General features: G+C 43.0%; 1 protein-coding gene across 1 annotated transcript; it reads left to right on the forward strand.

Annotated features, from left to right (window-relative positions):
* Positions 1 to 75: 75 nt before the first annotated feature.
* LOC118387467 (ER degradation-enhancing alpha-mannosidase-like protein 3) lies at positions 76 to 22,822 on the forward strand. Its single transcript, XM_052525639.1, has 20 exons — positions 76 to 1,237; positions 1,426 to 1,471; positions 2,151 to 2,251; positions 2,915 to 2,954; positions 3,289 to 3,401; positions 3,613 to 3,766; positions 4,015 to 4,149; positions 4,243 to 4,348; positions 8,601 to 8,698; positions 9,040 to 9,165; positions 9,533 to 9,616; positions 9,706 to 9,789; positions 9,897 to 10,021; positions 10,228 to 10,393; positions 10,551 to 10,705; positions 13,748 to 13,859; positions 14,127 to 14,297; positions 14,545 to 14,710; positions 19,883 to 20,068; positions 20,508 to 22,822. Exons 1-20 carry the CDS (start codon positions 1,095 to 1,097, stop codon positions 20,831 to 20,833), a joined length of 2,637 nt encoding a protein of 878 aa, XP_052381599.1. The 5' UTR covers positions 76 to 1,094; the 3' UTR covers positions 20,834 to 22,822.
* Positions 22,823 to 23,258: the final 436 nt, after the last annotated feature.

Consider the following 23,258-nt stretch of genomic DNA (forward strand, 5'->3'; position numbering starts at 1 on the left):
ATCACTCGCCATTTTATCGTGATACAGACGTAATAATGTTTTCATTTTACTTCCGCCGCCTTAACCAATAGAATCAAGAGGCACTCTCAGTATCCAGCTTGTCAAGGGTTGTTGAGTAGCTAGCTAGGAAAGTAACGTTAGCTAGGCAAAGAAGCACCAAAGAAACTGAGCACAGTCTGATTTCCGAAAATAGTACTCTCGCTGGGGTTTCATCGACGGTTTGGTTGAAATACCCGTTTTGGGTCGGGAGACCCGGCGTTGTTCGTGAGACTGGGACTGACACGGAAGAATAGGGATATTTGTGTTGCAATACGAAAGAAGACACATCACCACCGGCGTTCAGTCTTGTTTGATAATTAGCTAGCTAACTAGCTGCTAGCCAGCAAGCAAGCTGACCTAATGGCGATCCTCCCTGTTCTTTGGAGTATACGCCTGATTATGGACTGGGAACTCTCACTAGTAGTGAACACAAGGAGCTTCGTGTGTGATTCGAAGTATATGGACATAGCTACTATCTAGCTAGCAAGTTGTCTAGGTACACGTCTACTGTACAGATGTCAACTGGTTCACTTGTTAAGCCAGCTAGCTAATTAATTATCCTGAGCTGCCAGGGGTAACATGCCTTGTCATTGTGTACATATCAAGTAACCTGTTGGTTGTTGACAGTTGCTATCCCTTAAGAAAAAACGTTGCAGTATAACTGCAGTTAAAGAGCTGTATAATGCAAATACTGCGTCCCAGTTTGTTTTTTAACTGCAGTGATTTTGCAGTGTAACTACTATTCTGCAGTTACTACGTCCAAAATACCACAGTCTACTGCAGTTACTGTACGTTTACTGCCGTTTCAAAACTGCAATCTTTTTTTGTAAGTTATGGGTTAATGTGAAATTGTTGTCAATTAGCCATTGACAACTAGCTTGATAGCTAAACCCATCAACTGTAGTGGAGACAGCCAGTTGTCAACTTTATGAACTCTTGTTGCTTGTCCATGAGGCCACACCATGCAGAGGAAATGCATTGGATTATTTGATATTTCTGGGGCGTCATTGAGAGCACAGGAACACCTACTTGTGTACAGACCTGTCAAAGATTAAATGGGAGAAAAACTGTTTTGCCCACCACAGGGTTCTCCTGGCATTTCCATGATGCTGAGAGCCCTACTCCTCACAAGCCTTCTTAGCTGGGCCAATGGCCAAGAAGGTCTGACCATGTTACCTGAAGAAAAGTCCAAAATCAGGTGAGATAAAAACCGTGTATGATCACACACTCCAGTATTACCCAATGCCCACCTCTACTGAGTGGCAAAGTCCATACTAAAAAGATGAAGAGACTAAATCTTTAAACACACCATCACTATCTATCTGTCCACTTGTCTGTTAGAAATGACTTGGTTATGTTGATTTTGTATATTTCTTTCTGTTACAGGGACCAGATTGTTGAGATGTTTGATCATGCCTATGGCAGCTATATGGTAAGTCTGTGTCTGACCACATAATTGCCACTTTCAACTACACTAAGCAAAGTTGAATGTTTCAACCTGTAGCTATTGTTGTCCATCTGTATTACTGACCATGTCAGGGCATGCTGCTGTTTATGGTTTCCAGTATTGCAATATTTCTTTCATGGCAAAATGAAAACACAAAGTAAATAACTTTTTTGTCCTTTAATGTTATGTTAAATATTGTGTGCTAGAGCTTGGAAAATATATAAATGTGACTCTGGATAACATCATAATGCTGTTTGTTTCCAACATTATGGCTGTTTTCCTGAAGAAGTCAAATCCGCTTGGTGTTTTGTTTCCTTGCCACGATTCTAACAAATATCGCAATACTGGTATCGTCCCGGCCCTAGTTAATATTATGTTACTGCTCAAACAGCCTCTCTAACTTGACTGTGTGCCGTACACTCGGCCTATACTTCTAAGTTCAATCCCGTGGAGACTGCTGAGGGGAGGACGGCTCATAATAATGGTTGGTATCAAATGTGGTTTCCATTGGTTGATACCGTTCCATTGACTGCATTCAAGCCATTACTATGAGCCGTCCTGCCCTCAGCAGCCTCCGCTGATTCAAACATTTAAACAAATGTTCCTCCTATTGAGTATGTGTACCGTACCCTGACTGTAGCCCCGTGCCCTGATTCTGCCACAGAAATATGCGTACCCAGCGGACGAGCTGATGCCTCTGAGCTGCAGGGGGAGGGTGCGTGGCCTGGAGCCCAACAGGGGAGACATCGATGACTCTCTGGGGAAGTGAGTATAACTGCACGGAAAGCCTCCTCACAACATGTGGTTTCTCTGCGTTTAACCTTTGTGGTGATTTTAGCTGTTTATCGACTTACTTTTGTACTCAAAGGGGTCTCTTGATGTATAGAGAGAGACAGCCACTCAGCCAACTCGGTCTCACAATGGATTCATTATGTGTCTGTTATGTCATCCCCTGCACTAGGTAGAGAAAGATGTCCCATGTTTTTCAATATGTAATTTTCATAGGAAAAGGAAATGAATTGAGGTGTGTTGTGAAATCATGTGGGGAAAACCTAGCCTATATTATGAAAATACAAGGAAGGAACACATCAAGGGAATCCGACCTCTCTCTGATTCTTCCTTAAGACCTTGTAAAACACACTTAACTTGGAAACACAATAGACGATGAGACTACATGGCGCAGCATCCAGTTCCTCTGCTGTGCACTGCAGTATGCCATCCTCCTGACCTGGGTCATATTTATTAAGCACCAAATGGAAGAAAATGACTGAAACTGTTGTAAATATTTGCTATGGTGTGCTCTGATTCAGAGGGGTTCGGTTAAATGTGGAAGCCACATTTCAAAGGTACATTTTGAATGCATTCAGTTGTACAACTGACTAGGTATCCCCCTTTCCTTAATGAATATAGCCCTGTTTTCTCTCTTAGGTTCTCCCTCACACTGGTCGACACCCTGGATACTTTAGTGGTGAGTGTCTTATCTTGTCTGTCTGGCTGTAAGTTTTTGAATCAGCTATAGGAACACCGATGTCTATAGAGAAATCAATGAGCAAATGGGATCCATTGTCCTGACAACCCCTCAGAGCCACACACATACAGTCAATGGCAGTATATTAAATGATTAGTCCTTCTTTCTTGCGTTTCTGGAAACCTTAGCAAAAAATAATTGAAATGTAGTAATTCACAGAAATTATTCAAATAGCTATGTGTTTTTAGGTAAGTATTTTTTTGCCTAAGTATAGAAACACTTATTTATTCTGTCTATTACCCTATTAACGCATTTGTTTTGTGCATGTGTCCAGGTGTTGAACAAGCTGGATGAATTTGAGGATGCAGTTAGGAGGACTTTGAGGGATGTCAGGCTGGACAATGATGTGGTGGTGTCTGTGTTTGAGACCAACATCCGAGTCCTGGGGTACGAACCTATACAATGCATTGTCTCACTACTACACAGAGCTTCACCAAGATTGTGTACGATACTGGTCCAAATGTCTTACTGACTTTATGATAAAATAACTATATGACTTCATAATATAGGGCTGACAGTATTTTTATATTGAGATGAATAGTAAATTGTCTTAGCATTGCCACGTGCTCACCACACCATCATCTTGCTGTCCCTACAGAGGCTTGCTGGGGGCGCATGTGATGGCTGACATGCTCCGTCAGCGGGGGGAGAGGATGCAGTGGTACAGAGATGAGCTGCTCCACATGGCCAAGGAGCTGGGCCACAGACTGCTGCCTGCCTTCAACACTACCAGTGGCCTTCCCTACCCCAGGGTAACACACCTCACTCGGTCTCCACGCTTCTGGTTTTCTCGGGACCCCTGGGTGCAAAACCTTGTTTATCAGAACTTCCACAATGTCACATGAACGGAAAAGTACCAGATGCAGGTCTAACCGGACTGTCCAGTCGAATATGAATAGAAGATTAAAAGTGATTCAAGATAGCTTTGTAGTCTTATTACTATCTGACAATATGCATGTAGTACATTCAATATACTTACTTCTTGTCTGTTTGTTTCCAGGTAAACCTGAGGTATGGGGTCCTTAACCCCCTGTCACGCACAGGCACTGAGTCGGACACCTGTACAGCCTGTGCAGGCACCATGATTCTGGAGTTTGCTGCTCTCAGTCGGCTGTCTGGGGAGGCTGTGTTCGAGGTACATTAGTAATTCCAGTAATAATCGATAGTGTCTTGTATTTATTGGCCAGTGTGTATGAAGATGATAACCCTGTGTTTCTGTTTTTCACAGGAGCATGCTCGGAAAGCATTGGACGTCCTGTGGGAGAAGAGACAGAGAGGAAGTGACCTCGTGGGCACCGTCATCAATATCCACAATGGAGACTGGGTCCGCAGGGGTGAGCCAAAGATCCACTGTCACACACTCGACCATGCAGAAAGTAGAGGTCAACCGATTAATCGGAATGGCTGATTAAGGCCGATTTCAAGTTTTCATAACAATCGGTAATCGGCATTTTTGGACACCGATCATGTCCGATTACATTGCACTCCACAAGGAGACTGCGTGGCAGGCTGACTACCTATAATGCGATTGCAGCAAGGAGCCACGGTAAGGTGCTAGCTAGCATTAAACTTATCTTATAAAAAAACGATCAATCTTAACATAATCACTAGTTAACTACACATGGTTGATATTACTAGTTTATCTAGCTTGTCCTGCGTTGCATATATTAGATTCGGTGCCTGTTAATTTATCATTGAATCACAGCCTTCTTCGCCAAACGGGTGATTTAACAAGTGCATTTGCGAAAAAAGTACTGTCGTTGCACCAATGTGTACATAACCATAAACATCAACGCCTTTCTTAAAATCAATACACAAGTGTATATATTTTTAAACCTGCATATTTAGTTAATATTGCCTGCTAATATGAATTTATTTTAACTAGGGAAATTGTGTCACTTCTCTTGCGTTCTGTGCAATAGAGTCAGGGTATATGCAGCAGTTTGGCCACCTGGCTCATTGCGAACTGTGTGAAGACTAATTCTTCCTAACAAAGACAGCCAACTTCACCAAACGGGGGGTGATTTAACAAAAGCGCATATGTGAAAAAAGCACAATCGTTGCACAAATGTACCTAAACATAAACATCAATGCCTTTCTTAAAATCAATACACAGAAGTATATATTTTTAAACCTGCATATTTAGTTAAAATAAATTAATGTTCGCAGGCAATATTAAACTAGGGAAATTGTGTCACCTTTTCACGCAGAGTCAGGGTATATGCAAAAGTTTGGGCCGCCTGACCGCCAACTAATTTGCCACCATTTTACGTAATTATGATATAACATTGAAGGTTGTGCAATATAACAGCAATATTTAGACTTATGGATGCCACCCGTTCGATAAAATACGGAACGGTTCCGTATTTCACTGAAAGAATAAACGTCTTGTTTTCGAAATGATAGTTTCCGGATCTGACCATATTAATGACCTCAGGCTCGTATTTCTGTGTATTATTATAATTAAATCTATGATTTGATAGAGCAGTCTGACTGAGCGGTGGAAGGCAACAGCAGGCTCGTAAGCATTCATTCAAACAGCACTTTACTGCGTTTGCCAGCAGCTCTTCGCAATGCTTCAAGCATTGCGCTGTTTATGACTCCAAGCCTATCAACTCCCGAGATTAGGCTGGCAATACTAAAGTACCTGTTAGAACATCCAATAGTCAAAGGTATATGAAAAGCAAATGGTATAGAGAGAAATAGTCCTATAATAACTACAACCTAAAACTGGCTAGGCCACTCCAGGACCTTGAGATGCTTCTTACGGAGCCACGCCTTAGTTGCCCTGGCTGTGTGTTTCGGGTCGTTGTCATGCTGGAAGACCCAGCCACGACCCATCTTCAATGCTCTTACTGAGGGAAGGAGGTTGTTGGCCAATATCTCACGATACATGGCCCCACCCATCCTCCCCTCAATACAGTGCAGTCATCCTGTCCCCTTTGCAGAAAAGCATCCCCAAAGAATGATGTTTCTACCTCCATGCTTCACGGTTGAGATGGTGTTCTTGGGGTTGTACTCATCCTTCTTCTTCCTCCAAACACAGCGAGTGGAGTTTAGACCAAAAAGCTTTATTTTTGTCTCATCAGACCACATGACCTTCTCCCATTCCTCCTCTGGATCATCCAGATGGTCATTGGCAAACTTCATACAGGCCTGGACATGCGCTGGCTTGAGCAGGGGGACCTTGTGTGCGCTGCAGGATTTTAATCCATAGTGTATTACTAATGGTTTTCTTTGAGACTGTGGTCCCAGCTCTCTTCAGGTCATTGACCAGGTCCTGCCGTGTAGTTCTAGGCTGATCCCTCACCTTCCTCATGATCATTGATGCCCCACGAGGTGAGATCTTGCATGGAGCCCCAGACCGAGGGTGATTGACCGTCATCTTGAACTTCTTCCACTTTCTAATAATTGCACCAACAGTTGTTGCCTTCTCACCAAGCTGCTTGCCTATTGCCCTGTCGCCCATCCCAGCCTTGTGCAGGTTTATAATTTTATCCCTGATGTCCTTACACAGCTCCCTGGTCTTGGCCATTGTGGAGAGGTTGGAGTCTGTTTGATTGAGTGTGTGGACAGGTGTCTTTTATACAGGTAACGAGTTCAAACCGGTGCAGTTAATATACAGTGGAGAACAGGAGGGCTTCTTAAAGAAAAACTAACAGGTCTGTGAGAGCCGGAATTCTTACTGGTTGGTAGGTGATCAAATACTTATGTCATGCAATAAAGTGCAAATGAATTACTTAAAAATCATACAATGTGGTTTTCTGGATTTTTGTTTTAGATTCTGTTTCTCACAGTTGAAGTGTACCTATGATAAAAATTACAGACCTCTACATGCTTTGTAAGTAGGAAAACCTGCAAAATCGGCAGTGTGTCAAATACTTGTTCTCCCAACTGTATACACTGCTCAAAAAAATAAAGGGAACACTTAAACAACACAATGTAACTCCAAGTCAATCACACTTCTGTGAAATCAAACTGTCCACTTAGGAAGCAACACTGATTGACAATAAATTGCACATGCTGTTGTGCAAATGGAATAGACAACAGGTGGAAATTATAGGCAATTAGCAAGACACCCCCAATAAAGGAGTGGTTCTGCAGGTGGCAACCACATACCACTTCTCAGTTCCTATGCTTCCTGGCTGATGTTTTGGTCACTTTTGAATGCTGGCGGTGCTTTCACTCTAGTGGTAGCATGAGACGGAGTCTACAACTCACACAAGTGGCTCAGGTAGTGCAGCTCATCCAGGATGGCACATCAATGCGAGCTGTGTCAAGGTTTGCTGTGTCTGTCAGCGTAGTGCCCAGAGCATGGAGGCGCTACCAGGAGACAGGCCAGTACATCAGGAGATGTGGAGGCCGTAGGAGGGCAACAACCCAGCAGCAGGACCGCTACCTCCGCCTTTGTGCAAGGAGGAGCAGGAGGAGCACCGCCAGAGCCCTGCAAAATGACCTCCAGCAGGCCACAAATGTGCATGTGTCTGCTCAAACGGTCAGAAACACTCCATGAGGGTGGTATGAGGGCCCGACGTCCACAGGTGGGGGTTGTGCTTACAGCTCAACACCGTGCAGGACGTTTGGCATTTGCCAGAGAACACAAAGATTGGCAAATTCGCCACTGGCGCCCTGTGCTCTTCACAGATGAAAGCAGGTTCACACTGAGCTCATGTGACAGACTTGACAGTCTGGAGACGCCGTGGAGAACGTTCTGCTGCCTGCAACATCCCCCAGCATGACCGGTTTGGCGGTGGGTCAGTCATGGTGTGGGGTGGCATTTCTTTGGGGGGCCGCACCGCCCTCCATGTGCTCGCCAGAGGTAGCCTGACTGCCATTAGGTACCGAGATGAGATCCTCAGACCCCTTGTGAGACCATATGCTGGTGCGGTTGGCCCTGGGTTCCTCCCAATGCTAGACCTCATGTGGCTGGAGTGTGTCAGCAGTTCCTGCAAGAGGAAGGCATTGATGCTATGGACTGGCCCGTCCGTTCCCCAGACCTGAATCCAATTGGGCACATCTGGGACATCATGTCTCGCTCCATCCACAGACTGTCCAGGAGTTGGCGGATGCTTTAGTCCAGTTCTGGGAGGAGATCCCTCAGGAGACCATCCGCCACCTCATCAGGAGCATGCCCAGGCATTGTAGGGAGGTCATACAGGCACGTGGAAGCTACAAACACTACAGAGCCTCATTTTCACTTTGTTCCCTTTATTATTTTGAGTAGTGTGATAAATCGTCCGATTAATCAATATTGCCTTTTTTTGTTCCTCCCAATAATCAGTGTCGGCGTTGAAAAATCATAATCGGTCGACCTCTAGCAGAAAGCACACTCGCCCTCACCTTCACACATAGTCAACCACTCTCATTTAAAGTCAAAATTTAGCAGTAGGAACAAACATTTTATCACCTCTCATCATGTGGTGACGCATCGTCCCACTCAGTTCCTTTATATACCATTTAGTCACTTCCAATACTACTAGTTTGGTTTTGAATACGTGTCTCTGCCTGTTTTGTTATCTACATTAGCTCAGTCAGGTCCTATATTAACAGTATCTCCCCCCTCTCCCTTCCTCTGTGTATCTTCAGACAGTGGTGTGGGTGCTGGCATTGACTCCTACTATGAGTACCTAATGAAGGCCTACATTCTATTGGGAGACAACGTTTACCTGGAGAGGTTCAACACTGTGAGACTCTACTGTACTATCACCAGCTGCAGATACATTGCAATATATTGCTCTATGCTTGTAGATAACACTCCAAATTCTCAGACACCATTTACATTTGAATTTAAAATGCTACCTGCATCCAGATTTCAGAACCAGACACCAAAAAATACATGTTCATATCAAATGCTCTGAGTTCAGATTAACTGTGGTCAGATGTACATCTTGTTTTATCTGATTTCTATTAGTATGACGTGTAAACGGGGTCTCAGTCACATCACTGATCTAACCCCCCATATCAAAACACATCATGCATAATGTAGGTATCTTTAGTGACCCCGGCTGTCTGTTGTCTCCTACAGCATTACAGCGCCATCATGAAGTACATCAGCCAGCCTCCGCTGCTGCTCAACGTGCACATGCACAACCCCACGGTGAGCGTCCGCAGCTGGATGGACTCCCTACTCGCCTTCTTCCCCGGCCTGCAGGTGATTCCCATAACACAGCCTCTATCATCGCCACTTGTCAGGCTTATGGTTAGCCCCCCTGCATCTAATAATATGACATAGGATGCATCCCAAATGGCATCCTATTCCCTATACAGTGCACTACTTTTTTTTATGGGCCCATATGGTGCTATTTGGAATGCAAATATGACATAAGTGAACAATGAGACCAGACCCTCTGTTTGTATCATGACATCATCATGACCACATCTCTTTCCACTACAGCAGAAGAACGTTCTCTGGTTTGTAGGTTCAGTTTCTATAGTTTAAGTGGGTTGAATGATCAAGTATACGCTCTGAAAGGGAATTGTTCATAGTAAAGACTGCCTTATCAACCTCTTCACTATAGGTTTTGAGAGGAGACCTGAAACCAGCCATAGAGACCCATGAAATGCTCTACCAGGTCACCAAGCAACACAAGTTTCTCCCTGAGGTCAGAAAAAGTGACATTTGAAATTTGAGTCAAGAGGATAATATCTGCTCTCGGCTCTGCTTGACTGCGTGGTATTCCTCACGTTGCAGGCTTTCACCACGGAGTTCAGAGTTCATTGGGGTCAACACCCTCTGAGGCCAGAGTTTGCAGAAAGCACCTACTACCTCTACAAGGTAATGCTGTTCCCGCTGTGAAAAGCCAACGTGCATAGTAATGGTGTACTCTGAACTGTTTGAGAGAGGTGTTGGGAATGGGATAAACCATGTTTTCCCTTCCACAGGCCACAGGTGACCCCTACTACCTCAGAGTGGGCCAGTCCATAGTGGAGAAGCTCAATGCTCATGCCAGGGTGCCTTGTGGGTTTGCAGCTGTGCAGGATGTCCGCACAGGGACCCACGAGGATAGGTAGGGGAACACAGTGAAACATATGGGTTCAAATCTGAAACCTCAGGTCATCTCCACTGATTCCTTTTCACTACAGCCTTCAACTGTGCTATTTCTAATATTACTAATGGATATGTTGGTCTTTAGCAAGAGAGCTCAAATGACAGTGTCACGTGATCCATTATTTGTTCTGTTCAAGTGATTTCAAACATTCCCTTTCTCTTTAGGATGGACTCATTCTTCCTAGCGGAGATGTTTAAGTACCTGTACCTTCTGTTCTCTGAGAAGAATCAGCTTCACTTCGACATCGACGAATACATCTTCACCACCGAGGCCCACCTGCTGCCTGTCTCCCTGTCCACTTCACAGCCCCCCTGTCGGGGCAACAACACGGTGAGGCTCAGTCAGTTACCAACAGTTGTGTTATGGTCAGAGGAGCTGAAACTGATTTGCCATATGGTGTCTATTTGAACCAGCTGTCCAGTTATGAACGTGTGTTATGGTCAGAAGAGCTGAAACTGATCCGCCATTTTGTGTCTATACGTTCCAGGAAGCGCCCACTGCCGTGGAGGAGGACCTGTTCACCTACTCGTGCCCCAGCACCCAGACCCTGTTCCCCAACAACCCCTCCTTTGCCAAGACCATAAGGGACAGCTACAAGTACCTGACTGGGGTGGGCCGGGCTTTCCACGCGTCACCTGACAGGTGTGTCTGTGTGTTGCTGTAAATAGCTGCATATTCAAATATTTATTTTTTTCTTCTTTCAATTTTCCTTCTGTTCCATCCTTTGTGTTAACCCCGGCATCCCAAAATTATACAACTTGAATAAACGCTTGGATGTAAGGATGACATCAGTGGTGTAGCCTACTGGTGATACTGATATCACTTATTATTGATATCTACTGTACATAGCGCATTGATGTGAATCGCACTGCTGCTCTCTCATTTAGCTATTTGCACCTTACGGATGGATTGTGGTTGATGTGGATGGCTGTTCACAAATGTGTAGGCCTATGTGTATTTTAACACATATAATGGTTGAATTGAATGAGTTTAACTACCTATCAATCATTGTTTTTGCAACCAGTGGACAGCCAATGAAAAATGCTCTCTTGCAACAGCTTCATAGTGTGGTTTACAGCCTTTGAAATAGAAGTTTGAGGGAGTTCCTCCGTTCTAAACTTCTCCATGGTATATTGTGCTCCAGTCCATACTGTTAAAGTAGTTTTATTTAAGAAGAGTGGGGCTTTTATTGCTCAATCTAATTTGTGCTGATAAAAACAATCCAAAGACCTAACGGACACATGCTTAAACTCTCACACTTTTGATAGACTTTAAACATATTATGAGATATGAGATATGAAAGTGTCACCATAAAAAACAGGCAAAAGGCCAATAGCAAATGCAACATATGGCATTACATTTTCACATGCAAATGGCACTTTTCTGTAGTTCTCAAAGCGAGCCATTCCATGAGAGCAGCTTCTTTTTTTCAACTCTAAGCAATGAGCCAAATCAATCCTCCATGACAACAAAATCATAAACAACAGAGTAGGCTTATAAATCCTTAGTTGTTGGGTTGTGCTCAGGTAAAACAATTTGGGTAATCTATATTTCATATTTCCAAGTCCTTTTTTGTGGATCAAGGGATATTAAATTGATTGGAAGGACTGGAAATGTAAATATATGGCATTATCATATTATTATATGTAGTAGAAAATGATGGGTTAAAAAGCCTACATAACCAACACATAAAGGAAAATGAACCATTCATTTATGGCCAGCTATGTAAACTCTAACGTTGATTTATCCTACTATAGATGTAGTTCAATTGGTAATATTCATTTTTGGCTTTATATTACCTCTTAAAGGAAAATTCCACCCAAAACCACACATTCCTACAATTTACAGTGTTAAATAACATTATGTGACAACAATATCTTCTGTGAACAAATTATTAATGTTGTTGTTATAAGGTATAACGTGAAAATCATTGTTGAAATCTGCAGCTCACGCCGACTACAAAACCCACAATCCAATTCTCCATGGGTTGGCTGGCTAGCTAGCAAACATAGCTACACACAATAATACCGAAGTCTGTATCAGAATGTGTATTAGGTAGTTAAGTGTAAAATGGCCTAAACAAACTCCACTATAAATATAGGAGTCTACAATCTCACTATGTTTAAACTGCAGATCGATGTGCCTCGCAGAGTGTAATCTGACATGCAATGGCCAGGCAAACGCACCATGGACTGAAGAGGCAGACAAATAGGAGAAATATGGTGGACCCTCTGTTAAATTACACATTTCTTGAGGTCAGACTATCGCAAAAATATGATCAATGACTCATTGGAAAGAAGACAACCTCCCGCGTTTTGACATCTGCCAGTGTTGTAATGTAAAATAGATGTTTTCACAATCTAAAAATGGTAATCATATTAACTCCCAGCGTAGTGCTAGCGGCTTTATCACAGTGCTACGTCGCAGACTGGGTAATCCAGACACGTCGCAGACTGGGTAATCCAGACACGTCGCAGACTGGGTAATCCAGACACGTCGCAGACTGGGTAATCCAGACACGTCGCAGACTGGGTAATCCAGACACGTCGCAGACTGGGTAATCCAGACACGTCGCAGACTGGGTAATCCAGACACGTCGCAGACTGGGTAATCCAGACACGTCGCAGACTGGGTAATCCAGACACGTCGCAGACTGGGTAATCCAGACACGTCGCAGACTGGGTAATCCAGACACGTCGCAGACTGGGTAATCCAGACACGTCCGTTTAGAACGTTTTATCACCACCAAATATGGTAGTGAGAGGAAGTCCAGTAGTGGGAGAGGATGGAACTAGGTGAAACTGGGACGCTTCAGTGCAAAATCTCAATAAATGTCTGTTCCCAAAACTAGAATGTTACGAACACAGTGCACTAAGTTTTTAATTTTTTTTTATAGACTTGACGATTTGCCAAAGTTGTTGAAAATGATGTTGTTTAGGAGTGCAAGGTTGAATTAAGTTTGTGCACATGATCATTTCAGAGGCGTTCGCTAATGGAAATATGCAAATAAATTCTACAACGCACCAATAGGATATCAATAGCTCGTGCTTGTTCCGCCCAATGCTTCATTTGCTCCCACTGTAAACGACACAGATGAACCATCTTGAGTTAGTTATAAATATTTCATACCAGCCAAATGTCGGCCTCCTTCAACGGCAATAGCTCAGATACAGAGTAATGATCCCGGGAATCGATACAACATTGCTCAGAGATGGAAAAAAAAAAACAATATAATGTTCAAAATGGGCGAGTCTTTAATTTTTAAGGGGAAAGTAACTGAAAGTAATCAGATTACGTTAGAGCTTGGGTAATCCAAAAGTTGTGTTACTGATTACAATTCTGGACATGTAACTAGGAACTAACGGATTACATTTAGAAAGTAACCTATCCAACCCTAATGTGGAGTAATGACTAAGTTTTCACATGCTCCCCTGATTAAAAAAAAACATATGTACTTTATCTGCCACCTTAAGGAAAACTAGTTTGAAAATTCTAACATACATTTTGTATTTTATATAAAGTATGTTTCTGAACATTGCACCGTGCTGCCTTGTTGACAATATGACCAGGCAGCACAGATGACTATTTGATTTGAGAGGGGCCTCCCTCACTGCTTTTGCCCGGGGTCTACCCCAGTTCATCTTAATCAAATTCCCTATCTGATGATTGTGTGTGTGTTTGCAGGGGCATCGAGCTGCCACTTCACGACCACGGTATGGAGCCAGTGGAGTTTCTGAGGAGCATGGGCATCTCCCTCACCCCACTGAATGAAGCTGGGGCAACAGAGACACATGGGGTAAAATGATTGAGCAGCTTATTTATCTATAGCACTCTATTGCCTCTAAGGTTGCATCCCAAATGACACCCTTTTTCCTATACGGTGCACAATTGTGACCAGAACCCTATGGGCCATGGTAAAAAGTAGTGCACTAAATAGGGAATAGGGTGCAATTTGGGATGTGACCTAGCATTCTATTGTCTCTATTGCTTAGCAGGGCAATATTACCCTGTTTCCCTCATGCTCCTGTGTAATTCATTTCACCAATGTCTTTCTTTTAATGAGGCACATGAAGGTGTTTACAGGGTGAAACTGGTGGCAGAGGTGACCCAGACCCCAGAGGAGGAAGTAGTGCCCCTCATCGTTCAGCTCATATCCCCCCCATATCTGGGTAGAATGGTCCTGACTGCTGGACCAGCCAAGTTTGGAATGGACCTAATCAAGCAGGAGCACGGGGTGAGCTTTCTTGCATCTTGGATTTATTTTGTATTTGCTTTTATATGTCACTCAGAATATTGATAAAAGACAAACATGCACCTCCTAGTCCCCTTAAATGTATCACCCAAAGACTGAAATTTAAATATTTACCCATGTCAGCATTAGTTTTGGATATTTCTGGAGCTCTTTGGATGTCTGCATGTGTCACTACTGTATGGAGTATTTACAGGAATCTCTCCTCCCTTCTCTCACTCTCCTCTCCCAGGTGAAGGGCAGCATCGTGAAGACCTCTCCCTACACAGCGTGTGGGCCCATAGAGAATGCTCAGGAGCTGAGTGGGCACATTGCCCTTGCACTGCGTGGCGATTGCATGTTTGCTGCCAAGGCCCGCAGGCTACAGGAGGCGGGGGCTATCGGAGTCATCTTCATAGGTGAGGGAAAAAGTCATACACACAAATTCTGCCTCTCTCTCTCTCTCTCTCTCTCTCTCATATTACACCCACACAGTCCATAATATCAGGACACAGCCTGTTACTCTGCTGTAAGAGTCAGGAGCTTAGGGAAAGAGTTTAGTGGGGCTTAACCTAGTTTGAGAAGGCCATGTTGGTCTGCATTATTAGTGCACTACTGTCTACTGTATCTACTTACAATCACTCACTTTTTTGTGTGGGTTTACAGTAGTTCTGTGTTTTACTCTTCTAAGTTAGTCCCCTAACAGGCTTTGATTGATATGCCATTCCTTTTTTCATTCATGTCACTCACGAGCCCTCAGGGATGCAAACTAGTCACCTTTCGTTTTGAATCCAAAATAGGTGACCTAAGTGTAGATCTGATAACAAAAGTTTTGGAAAGGGGGGGGGGGGGTTGGATCACTACTGACTGTAAGCGAACGAGAGATGCGCGTTTGGAGCAATACTAGTGGCCGTAGGCTCAGCCAATCGTTCACATAACGACAGAATGCAGCGCACCGTGACTGAAGAAAGAGGAGACAGCCAATTGACTAGTTACAGCATCAGTGGTGGTCAAGTAAAAAACATTTGGAAAGTTTGAGGAAAGGGAGAACGTGTGGTGGAACAAGTATTAGCATTGTTAAGTATCTTGCTAGCTGGATTGAAGGCTCCGTTAGCCAGAGTAATGTTGAGCAACATTAGCCAATTTAACTGATCAAATAACTGAGTCTATCGTGTGAAAATTAGCTTGCTAATAGAGTCAGACAGCCACAACATTAGATTACCTATCATTATTAACCTAACCAATTCGCTCTAGTATTAACTGGTATACGGCTCTTTGTCGTTCCTCAAGTTAGTTGCTTACTGGACCCTGGCAATCTATGTGAAACTAGTTAACTAGCTAATGAACTAACCACGATCTGTTAACTAATGTTTTCCCTCTACAGTATGTGGTTGAATATCAGAATGTGAATGGCTCCTCATTTCAGTTCGATGCAGCTAGCAACTGGAAAAAAACACTCAAACTGAACAGTTTTATCTCCATCTCTTCATTCAAAGAGCTCTTTGTAAGTGTCCAATCATGGACACTTAATGACAGTTGTGGCTGCTTTGTGTGATGTATTGTTGTCCCTACCTTGACCTTTGTGCTGTTGACTGTGCCCAATAATGTTTATATCAAATCAAATTATAAAGCCCTTCAGCTGATGTAAAACCATTTAAGGGATCAATACATTTCTATATTGCTTCCCCAGTATCTGCATGAACCATCAGCCCAAGTGTTTTTGTTGACCCTGCTGGACAGAAAGAGGAGGAGGAAGCGGAACACGCTGCATTCAAATTCAGGTCTTAGTTATTCCAACCGCACCAATGTGTGCACTGCGCCCGGCCTGCCACAGGAGTCGCTAGTGCGCGATGAGACAAGGATATCCCTACCGGCCAAACCCTCCCTAACCCGGACGACGCTAGGCCATTTGTGGGTCGCTCCATGGACCTCCCGGTCGCAGCCGGCTGCGACAGAGCCTGGGCTCGACCCCAGAGTCTCTGGTGGCACAGCTAGCACTGCGATGCAGTGTGCCACCCGGGAGGTCTGGGGCAATAGTTTTTCATCTGAAACCAGCCCTTTTTTACTGGAGTACACTAACTCCTAACTGGGGATCTTTTCTTGACACATAGTAGCAGTTTACCATCCTGTACTGCCCCATTGTCATATCCATTCTGGATTCTGACTGGTAAAATCATAGCTGAAAAATGCCTCTTATGTATGTGTATACATTTTCTCCCAAGACAGAACTGCCAAAGGGGGTGGAGTTGCAATCTACTGCAGAGTTCTGTAATGCTATCCAGGTCTGTGCCCAAACAGTTTGAGCTTCTACTTTTAAAAATCCACCTTTCCAGAAATAAGTCTCTCACTGTTGCCACTTGTTACAGACCCCCCTCAGCCCCCAGCTGCGCCCTGGACACCATATGTGAATTAATTGCCCCCCATTTATCTTCAGAGTTTGTCCTGTAGGTGACCTAAACTGGGATATGCTTAACACCCTCGGCCATCCTACAATCTAAGCTAGATGCCCTCAATCTCACCCAAATAATCATGGAACCTACCAGGTACAACCCCAAATCCGTAAACTCGGGCACCCTCATAGATATCATCCTGACCAATCTGTCCTCTAAATACACCTCTCCTGTCTTCAACCAGGATCTCAGCGATCACTGCCTCATTGCCTGCATCCGTAATGGGTCCGCGGTCAAACGACAACCCCTTATCATAGTCAAACGCTCCCTAAAACACTTCAGCGAGCAGATTCCTTCAGTAGAGGATGCCTGGTTACTCTTTAAAAGTGTTTTCCTCACAATCTTAAATAAGCATGCCCCGTTCAAAAAATGTAGAACCATGAACAGATATAGCCATTGGTTCACTCCAGACCTGACTGCCATTGACCAGCACAAAAACATCCTGTGGCGTACTGCATTAGCATCGAATAGCCCCCGTGATATGCAACTTTTCAGGGAAGTTAGGAACTTATCGGCAGACTCAACAGCCTTGGTTTCTCAAATGACTGCCTCGCCTGGTTCACCAACTACTTCTCAGATAGTTTGTTGTGTCAAATCGGAGGGCCTGTTGTCCGGACCCCCGGCAGTCTCTATGGGGGTGCCACAAGGTTCAATTCTCGGATTGACTCTTTTCTCTGTATACATCAATGATGTCGCTCTTGTGTCTGGTGGTTTTCTGATCCACTTCTATGAAGACTACACCATTCTGTATAATTCTGGCCCTTCTTTGGAGACTGTGTTAACTAACCATTCAACTCTCCTTCCGTGGCCTCCAACTGCTCTTAAATGCAAGTAAAACTAAATGCATGCTCTTCAACCGATCCCTGCCCTCACCTGCCCGCCCGCCTAGCATCACTACTCTGGACGGTTCTGACTTAGAATACGTGGACAACTACAAATACCTAGGTGTCTGGTTTGCACCCCAGTATCTCTACTTGCACATCTATCACTCCAGTGTTTATTTGCGAAATTGTAATTATTTCGCCTCTATGGCCTATTTATTGCCTTACCTCCCTAATCTTACTTAATTTGCACACACTGTATATAGACTTTTCTATTGTGTTTTTGACTGTACATTTGTTTATTCCATGTGTAACTAACTCTGTGTTGTTGTTTGTCACACTGCTTTGCTTTATCTTGGCCACGTCGCAGTTGTAAATGAGAACTTGTTCTCAACTGGCTTACCTGGTTGAATAAAGGTTAAATAAAAAATAAAATACATTTAAAAAATACTGTATGTGGGAATGTCCATCCTACATGTAGTGTTGGTACATGGAATATTCCTCAACTGCATAGATCATAAATTGCTATTGCAAATAGAAGTATTATGTTCAACAACTGACATTTTCAGATATTATTTTGACAAACACACTTTGTTACTTACAATTAATCCTCTATTGTCATAGATTTGGTGGGCACCGTCACCTGTGATCTTTGTGATATGACTTTCTTTAAGCACGTACTGATGAAACTGTCACTTAATTATTATTTTTTTAGTCTACACACGCTCTACATTTATTCACTCTGTGATAGGGTTGGATCCTATATGCTACTTTTATTATTGTCCTGTAAATGGTTCAGTGCCTATAATTTAGGCTGTGTGTAGAATGGGGCATAAAGGAAATTAACTCTACTACTAGATTATAGTGGTTGATATTAATGACGAAAGGAGATACCTGTCCTTCTCGTATTGTGTACTGCAGTTAAATACTGTGTGAAAAATAAATGGGAAAATAAGTACTTAGAACTACCAATTATTATAGATAAATATTAAAGAAAAGGGTACACACAACACTGGACTGAACCCCCTAATTGTCAAACTAATATTAATTTATAACAATATAGAAGAGACATAACTAGAGGTTATGCAATATGGGTGTATATCCACTGCACGCTAATTAGGTGTGTAATTGACATGACCAAGGAGCTATTGAAATGTTAAACTATGAAAAATGTACATTTCACCGTGTGATTCTACAGTACACAAACAAGTGTGCAATATAGAAGGGTACATTCTGCACCATGTTTGAAGTCACTAGGTCACATGACCAAGGAGCTATTGAAAGTTTACATTTTGAAAAATTCATGTAAAATCTTGAGATGAAAATGGACAAACTAAAAGGTGTGCAATATAGAAGGGTAGTCAGTGGACATTCTGAACCTTGTTTGAAGTCATTAGGTCACATGACCAATGAGCTATTGAAATTCGAATGTATAAAAAAAAGGTTTGTGCTTTGTTTACGCTCCCTAACTAATTCAACTATTAATACAAAATGCTGCTCACATTTCCATATGTTTATTAGCTTTGGAACACGAATTAATGTCCACATCATGAAAATAAGACTTGTGCAATTTTTCCAACATAATGACACTTATTTGGAGTCTGTGGCTCAAGTGGTTTGAAAGCTATTGAGGTTTGAAAGCGCGAATATCCGTTGAATATCTAACTTGAAACTGTCTTTACCTCGGTGCTACCATGCTGTGTTGCTGCCTTGGTATGTTGTTGTCTTTTTTTTATCCCAGTCCCAGCAGGATGCCTTTTGCCTATTGGTAGACCGTCATTGTAAATAAGAATGTGTTCTTTAACTGACTTGCCTAGTTAAATAAATAAAAAGGAACACCACACACTTTCTCTTTCTCAACACAGTGGATAAAAGGGGTATGCCAGGTGTACTCTCTGCCTGAAAGAGATCCATTATGCCAACGGGTATCATGCTCTGCTGGCACATTGTAGAACAGATGTCCACAGGCAGAAAGTGTACAATGTAATCATGTGCTGTGTAGCCCAAAGATATTGTTTTTGTTGTGTTGAACTTGACAGTAACACGTATGTGTTAGTGAGGGTGATTGTCATTTTTTAAACTCATTGAACGTTATTTTTGCACACATGTAGCCTTGTGGCCACTATAATAGAGCAAAAATAGAATGCCTGTTTGTTTAATTATATTAAACAATAGAATGTGTGTGTGGTCACAAGCATTCTATTATAAATGCTGTCATGGCTAACTGCAATATTAGTGGGGGGTTTTCTCAAGATTTGAGTGTAGTAAAGTCTAGGCAACAATTAACATTGGATTTCCCATGTTTCACCGTCCCTCCTAGACCACCGGGAAGGGAGTAACAGTGCAGAGACGCCCCTGTTCCAGATGGTGGGAGACGGAGGGTCCACAGCTGACATCACCATCCCTCTGGTTTTCCTGTTCAGCCAGGAGGGGGCGCTGCTCACCTCTGCTCTGGAGGATCACAGCAACGTAGATGTACTGATGCTGCCCAAGGAGAGACCGCTAGGTAAGAGAGGGGGCCTGTGCAAAGCCTGTGGTCTAGCGGTCAGTCACATATAATGCTCCCCACCGAAGACCAGGGTTCAATTACCGCATCTATGCTTCCTGCTGTTCTCCAATTTGCTTGTCTCCTCATCTGTCGCCAACAGTCTAAATAAAGTGTAAAATGTAATAAATCAAATTTAAAAAGTGGCAGCCTGGATATGGGGGTTCATTATGAGGATGAAGGGTTCTAAATGTAGCAAAGGTCAAACAGCCCAAAAACCTCACTCCATGTTTCATTCTGAACTTTAGTATCGTTTTTTTGGGGTTCAATGACAAAAACACTTCTGTAACTTAAATGCTACATGTTTGAGGTGTAACAGATTACATGTTTTCCACTTACACTGTCTTCTTCGCTCCCTCTGTCCCCGTCTTTCTCTTTCTCTCTCTGATCACTACTCCAGACAAAGCAGATAAGCCCCTGGGGAAGATGAACATCAAGTTCCGCCTGGCAGAAGAGGGGGAGCTAGAGGAGGGGGAGGCCAGAGGCCCCACCCTGAAGTTTGTCCTGGAGAAGGGAGAGGTGGTGTTGGAGGAAGAGGAGTACAGAGAGCAAGGAGACAACTGCTTAACACCTGGAGGCGATCATGTGCTGTGTTCTTATGGACAGACTGCTGCCTCACCCCCCTCCCACAGCCCCAATGACCCCAATACAGACCCCGGATCTCAGGACAGTCGGGTTCCTCCATCCCCTCCCACTGACCACAAGCCCTGGGCTCCCCAGCACTGATCCCTGGTCAGTGTCTATAGGCATGTTGCTGTGCCAAGAGAGAGCCCTCACTGCCTTGCCGCACGCTCGGGACTGGACTGAATTGATCGTTTTAACCAAGAGGGGAGCTTAGTATGACAGTCAATCCCACTGACTCACTCACTCTCCCTTCTCTTATAGTTAATCGTTATTGGGACTGCAGTATGTATTCATGTATAGGAAGGGATGGGCATTGGGCAGGGGTAGTGCTACACAAACATAGCTTGTTAGTCTTACCTTGCTACTGTAGCCTCATCCCCAGTTGTATTGTGGTGATGACATATATTTAGTCAGATGCTTGTAAGAGAATTGATGATGTGCACATTTCAGAGAAATAGCTGAGGTAAGCGGAGGAGGGGATATTAGGCTGATATAGGGCACCTTTGTCTGAAGCCTTGTGTTTGAGTCTCTGTACTGTAGGCTAGATTGTTGAGCTACTGCAATGATGAGGGGATTTCTTTATTGTCCCCTGTACCAAGATGGTGTCCTGTCAATACAGTGATGTGTGTTAATTTCCACATTGTGGCAAGTAGTGCTGTTTGAAGAGATGCGTTATCTCTCACAAGAATAACAAACTATAATGATTTTCGATAAGGGGCCAATTTCAGTGAACTGATGACTTCAGTCTTATTTATTTTGTACTGGTAAATCAGGGAATTTTAAGAGTGAAAAATACTTGAATGTGTGTGATCGTTACTACACTACCGAATCAAGACCTTGTATCGACCTTAGTCTTGCATATTCCATTTTTCAAATGTCAGTTGGTTATTATTAAAGGTAGACTCGGCGATACACGAAGTAAACATCATATCTGGCCGATATCCGTAACAACTAAGACCGTTTAAGTGCCAAACTAAACTTCTCTGCTGTTTTGGATCTGTAGCTACCATGTTGTAGCAGTGTGAAGCACACCAGTGCATGATATGCAGATACTGTGTGAGAAGAAGGTATTGCATTGCAGTTAACTCAATATCTGCGAAGCTGCTCGTTGCAACTTTAAAGCGCTGAGTCTACCTTTAAGTTCACACCAATGCCTCTCTAGGTCTTTATCGGATGGTTTTAGCTCTAGGTTTGTACTCTTCCTGTCTTCACCACTGCCACCAGTCTTATAATGCCATGCACTTTGGTACATGGGCATCTTCCTACTAGAGCTATTGTCATGGTGGGGCCACACCCAGGGACTGCTCCTCAAACAGCTCACAGCACACTAAACAGTGTCTGTCTGTTTGGTGTCTCATTGCAAACAGCCTTTGTATGATTGTCTGCGTGGACCGTTTAAAAACATCACTGTTCCATTGTTTTCTTTTTCTCTTTCCATTCATCTTTCTTTTTGTAGTGTGAGATTACCTAGGCATGAATGTGTCTGTGTGTACCATACAGCCATAACATTTATATGTGTATGGTCAAATGCAGTCACTCACATCTACGTATTTTATCATTCATTCCTGAGTCAATTTTATCTGCCAGATGTTGAATAATTTTTGCATGGGTTTTATGTGTAATATATAATTTTAAGGTGTAAAAGTGGGTTATATTCCAAGGATCCCTGTGTGAACATGGGAATGGTTTGTAAAGAAAAACAGTGTTTTGTCATGAGTGTATTCCAAACAGTTAACAGTGTAGTAGACCGGTCATTGTTGCTGCTCACATTTGAAATCTTATTCCAACATTGCCATCTATATACATGTGTATTCAAGGCAAAGTCTACCTGTATACATCTATGGCATCTATGACCATTACTCTCCACTCAAGAGAGGAAAGCGCCATCAGACATAGGTTGACTTTTTTGATATTTATTCTGCAAATATTATTTGCCTTTTGGAAATGTTGATAGGAATAGCTGAAGCTCCTAAAAGTGCCAAAGTGATTAATGCTGGTAACACGGTATCAGATTCTAATGTACTCTGTATTTTGTGAAGATTCTTTGAGAGCTGAAGCAACTTGATCTTGTCAATAAATTAAGAATCATGATCTCAGTTTTTCATTTAAGTTCATTAGCCTACTTGTTTTACTGCTTTATTGTGAGGTTTTCTTTTCTTTCAGGGGATAGTGGATGGGTGGGCATATAATGCGAATGTGTATCAACCCAAAGGCTGAGTGTTCAAATCTCATGGACAACTTCAGCGTTTTAGAAAGTTAGAAACATTGCAAATACATAACTTTTTTGCTGCTTTGCAACAACTTAGCATGTTAGCTAACATTAACCCTACCTTATCCTCTAACTCCTAGCCTAGCTAACGTTAGCCACAAAAAAAATGCTATTTGTAAAGTATCATACAAAATGGATGATGGATATCCACAAATTATTATACTATACATACACTAAATGGATGTCCTGGATTTAGTTTTACTATGTTATGTCGACCCCTGGGTCCAGGTTATGTAAACTGCTACTCCTATTATTACT

Source organism: Oncorhynchus keta, chromosome 9, assembly GCF_023373465.1.
Source record: "Oncorhynchus keta strain PuntledgeMale-10-30-2019 chromosome 9, Oket_V2, whole genome shotgun sequence".
Lineage (NCBI taxonomy): Eukaryota > Metazoa > Chordata > Actinopteri > Salmoniformes > Salmonidae > Oncorhynchus > Oncorhynchus keta.